Source organism: Pygoscelis adeliae, unplaced genomic scaffold (genome assembly GCF_000699105.1).
Source record: "Pygoscelis adeliae isolate BGI_AS28 unplaced genomic scaffold, ASM69910v1 Scaffold320, whole genome shotgun sequence".
Classification (NCBI taxonomy): Eukaryota; Metazoa; Chordata; class Aves; order Sphenisciformes; family Spheniscidae; genus Pygoscelis; species Pygoscelis adeliae.
Window position 1 is genome coordinate 34,282 of NW_008823967.1, and position 3,572 is coordinate 37,853.

The window sequence follows — 3,572 nt, forward strand, 5'->3', positions numbered from 1 at the left end:
AGAATAGCAAGGCAGAGTGAGAAGAGATGTACAGTAGCAGACAGACTGACTGACTCCTTTGGCTGCTGAATGGAGTGGAAGTGCATTTTCTCTGGTAATTGCTGGATATCTGAGTATTTCATCTAACATGAAGGTAAGACAATTGTTTACTTAACTTGTACTGATGAAGTGAATATGGCAAGTGCAATGAAATATTAATTTATATGGAGAAATACTTAGCTGAAAATTTAATTGGGCAGTATTGCAAGAAAGAAGAAAACTAAAAAACAACAGTTTGTACAACAAAGCTGAGGAAAATCAGTGTGACGCTCTGCTTTATTTCTTAAGCTGACTAATGTAAAGATTGCAGAAAGTTAGAAAAGCTCCATGAACTAACAGGAAAAGCAAAGTAAGTTTGCTTTTGTTCCTCTTTTTTCAGGTGCTGGGGATTTTTCTGTTGCTGGAAGTTTCAGGCTTCTTCTCCATTTTTTCCAGGTGAATATTTCTTTAGTGAATTACATGCTGAAGATTAAGTATGTATAATTTAACAGACAACTTCTGGTGCATGACATGGGGCAGGGCTTAAAGGGGTCTTCAGATATATTTCCCGGGAAATATATTCCTGACCCTGTTTGGTGTCAGCACTGCCACTGCCATCAGTGGTGACAAGAGTGAGGCATTATGGTGTCCCTTACCTCTGCCCAGAGGAGTCAGCTGCCTTTCAGGAAAAGAGCACACAGCAGTGATGTGAGCCAAAGCAACACACATCTGTAAAAGGCAGCACAGCTTACCCCAAGCCAGCCCCGATCCCAAGGGCAGGTAGCACCCTCAATGCCTCCCATTGGCAAACTGGCTCTTTGAGAGCTGCCACAGGAAGGTCTGCTGCACGCCGTGGCACACACAGCCCCTGGCAGCTCCCTGCAGATCTCCAGGTGTGGTCTGGCCTCTCTCTGCTTTGCAATGTGAAGCTGGTCTTTGAAGCTTGTATTATGGTTGCACAAAGTCCTTGCTCATCTTCAGGCTAGGTGAATGTATCCAGTTCCTTCTTTTCAGTGACCAGAAAGCCCAGGCTGGGACTGATTTCATTCTTACACATGAAAAGCAGATCCAAGTAGTTTTAGACGGAGCCTGATCATATCCCTAGTTGTTATTGAAGCTTTTCTAGTTAGGAAAGTTTTGCACTAATGCTTATGGATGAAAATCCCTGATGATTTTCCTCTTTTTTTTTTTTAATGGAAAAAATCCTACTGGAGCAGCCCTTCCCCTCCAGTCCATTGCCACTGGAATTCTTTTGGCCCTTGGTCCGAGTGCGATGGCTGTACTCAAAAACAGGTATAGACGGACACACCTTTTCTGTACTCATGACTTCAAAAGCATATGCTTTTTTCCCAGTAATTAAGGAGCTGTTGTATCTTAAAACCCCAAATCAGGTGTCAGAAAAAAGTCCCAGCAGAACGAGAAGGTTGAAGAACAAAGAACTCAGAAGGGAAATCCTTCAGTCTGTCCCCAATATGTTCCTTTTCAAAGCTATGATATTTATGTTGTAAAATAATTTGTGCACTTTTTATTTTGGTGATAGTTCCAAAAAGCTCAACTGAACTGTTCGGTAAGATGTTCCTCTGCTGATGCTGGTTTGTACCAATTCTGTTGATTTTTCATTAGTCAAGTCATGTCTCAAGGAAAGAAAACTTGGTTGCAAAGTATTATCCTCAATGAAAACAAGTTGATGATTTTTACAGTGCAACTCTATTGATGTGCAAGACACTTGCTTTTGATTTTCCTTCTCATTTACTTTGATGTGGCAAAAATGAGGGAGGGATTAGTCAAAATTAAAGATGTGCCATGAGACTGTACTTATTCTTTTTAGAAGTAAAAAGTAGCCCACTTGATGGTACATTTTATCATCCTTAATGACATTGTTTACTTTGAAGAACTTTAGCAAATTCATATCGGGCATGATTGGTCCTATTAAAAATGTAAAACAAAACTGAAATTTGTCAGCAGCTTTCTCTTGGTTTCAGTTACATATTAGATTTTTGAACAAACCAGCCAAGCTTATGCATCAGTCTAAAGACCTTATAGATAAAATAGTTGTCTTTCTCTTAACTTGAGAGTTTGTTACCATATTGTGGTATACCAAGTGTGGTTCTCAGAAAAAATAGTGAATGTCTCATTTCCTTACAGGAGTAGAATGGTAGCATTGTCTTGACACTAGTAAACTATTCCTGCTTTGCATTTGGATTTTCTAAGATGTCCCTTGATTTGCATTCAGATTCGGAGACGGACGGTAGCAGTTTATGGCCAGTATGGGGGAAACCCCTGCTCTGGGGATGCCTTTGAAACAAGATCATGCACCCCCACAAGGGGATGCCCAACAGAGGATGGCTGTGGTGATCGGTTCAGGTGTTTCTCAGGTACAATCCGAGATAATTTTCACCATTTTCTGGTCATAAAGTTAAGACGATAACTTTGTTATCCTTGAACTTAAGTAAATGGGTAATGGCTTTGCAGAACCCTTGACCTAGAGATAAATTTGATTTAGGAGGATGCTTCCTTTTTTCCAGTCTCGACTACATATGTTTTTAATTTAATCTGGAGCATTGCAGAGCTTTGCAGATAGTATGCTATAGCCCTGGTAGCCTCTCTAAGTCATTCTGCCTTACTAATTTGCCCCAGAGTACGTTTTTTTTCATTATGAGAAGGTAATTAAAGAATGCAACCCTAGATGTGATTGTTCGAAGCTGTTCTAGGCTATATCCAAACACCTTGGAAATCACCTGGGTCATGGAAACTAATGCTCCCTAAACCAGTCCTCATATCCAAGCAGCTTCCATTATCTTCACAAAAAAGCACATTATCTCAATAGGTAGACATTTATCACAGAGGAACATGTTAAACGCATTTTGGTGCTACCAGAGAAGTAATCACAGTTAATCAAAAGTGATAGGGTCAAAGGATGAAAGCTCAGGAAATAAATCTAGAAGCCAATTGTTTTATTAATATATCATAAGCCTTGAATGGCTGTGGTTCCCTCAAGTGTACTATACACTATTGCTTTATGTCTACATTTACTGTTGTTTCACAAGCCCTCCTGGGGACTGACTGTTCATCATGGCAGTGAACAAGCTAATTAATGTAGTAGATAAGTGGGACTTTTGCTTTGATTTTAGGCGATTTATTTTTAACTGAACAAACACTTCTCCTTTCCCCATGCATTTTTGTTCTGATTTAGGTCAGTGCATTAGCAGATCTCTTGTGTGCAATGGAGATCAGGATTGTGAGGAAGATGGTACAGATGAAGATCGATGTGAAGAGAAGATGACTGTATGTGATACTGATAAAACACCCCTGAATTCAGAACTTACAGGAACAGGGTAATGTTCTGTGCTGGGCTCAGTAGTACTGGTGCCAAATGCATTTACATTTTTGTGTAGTTACAAGCTCTGGCTGTACAGATGGGCTTCCTGGGCCTATGGTAAAACGTCCCATATGCAAAAGTGTTCAGTACAATGGCCTCCATCATGCCAGTGGCTCAGTGCAGCCAGGAAGTACAGGCTCTTTGATCTGAAGCACAGAATAAAGCTTTTTATCTT

At 40.2% G+C, this 3,572-nt stretch overlaps 1 protein-coding gene across 1 annotated transcript in view; it reads left to right on the top strand.

Annotated features, from left to right (window-relative positions):
* The first annotated feature begins 1 nt into the window (after position 1).
* Positions 2–3,572, top strand: part of C7 (complement component 7) — a 23,174-nt gene continuing 19,603 nt past the window's right edge. Inside the window, exons 1-5 of the mRNA XM_009324379.1 lie at positions 2–133; positions 419–474; positions 1,236–1,311; positions 2,252–2,393; positions 3,212–3,353. Coding sequence (XP_009322654.1) covers positions 128–133; positions 419–474; positions 1,236–1,311; positions 2,252–2,393; positions 3,212–3,353 — 422 coding nt within the window. The 5' untranslated portion in view covers positions 2–127. The remainder of the gene's footprint in view (positions 134–418; positions 475–1,235; positions 1,312–2,251; positions 2,394–3,211; positions 3,354–3,572) is intronic.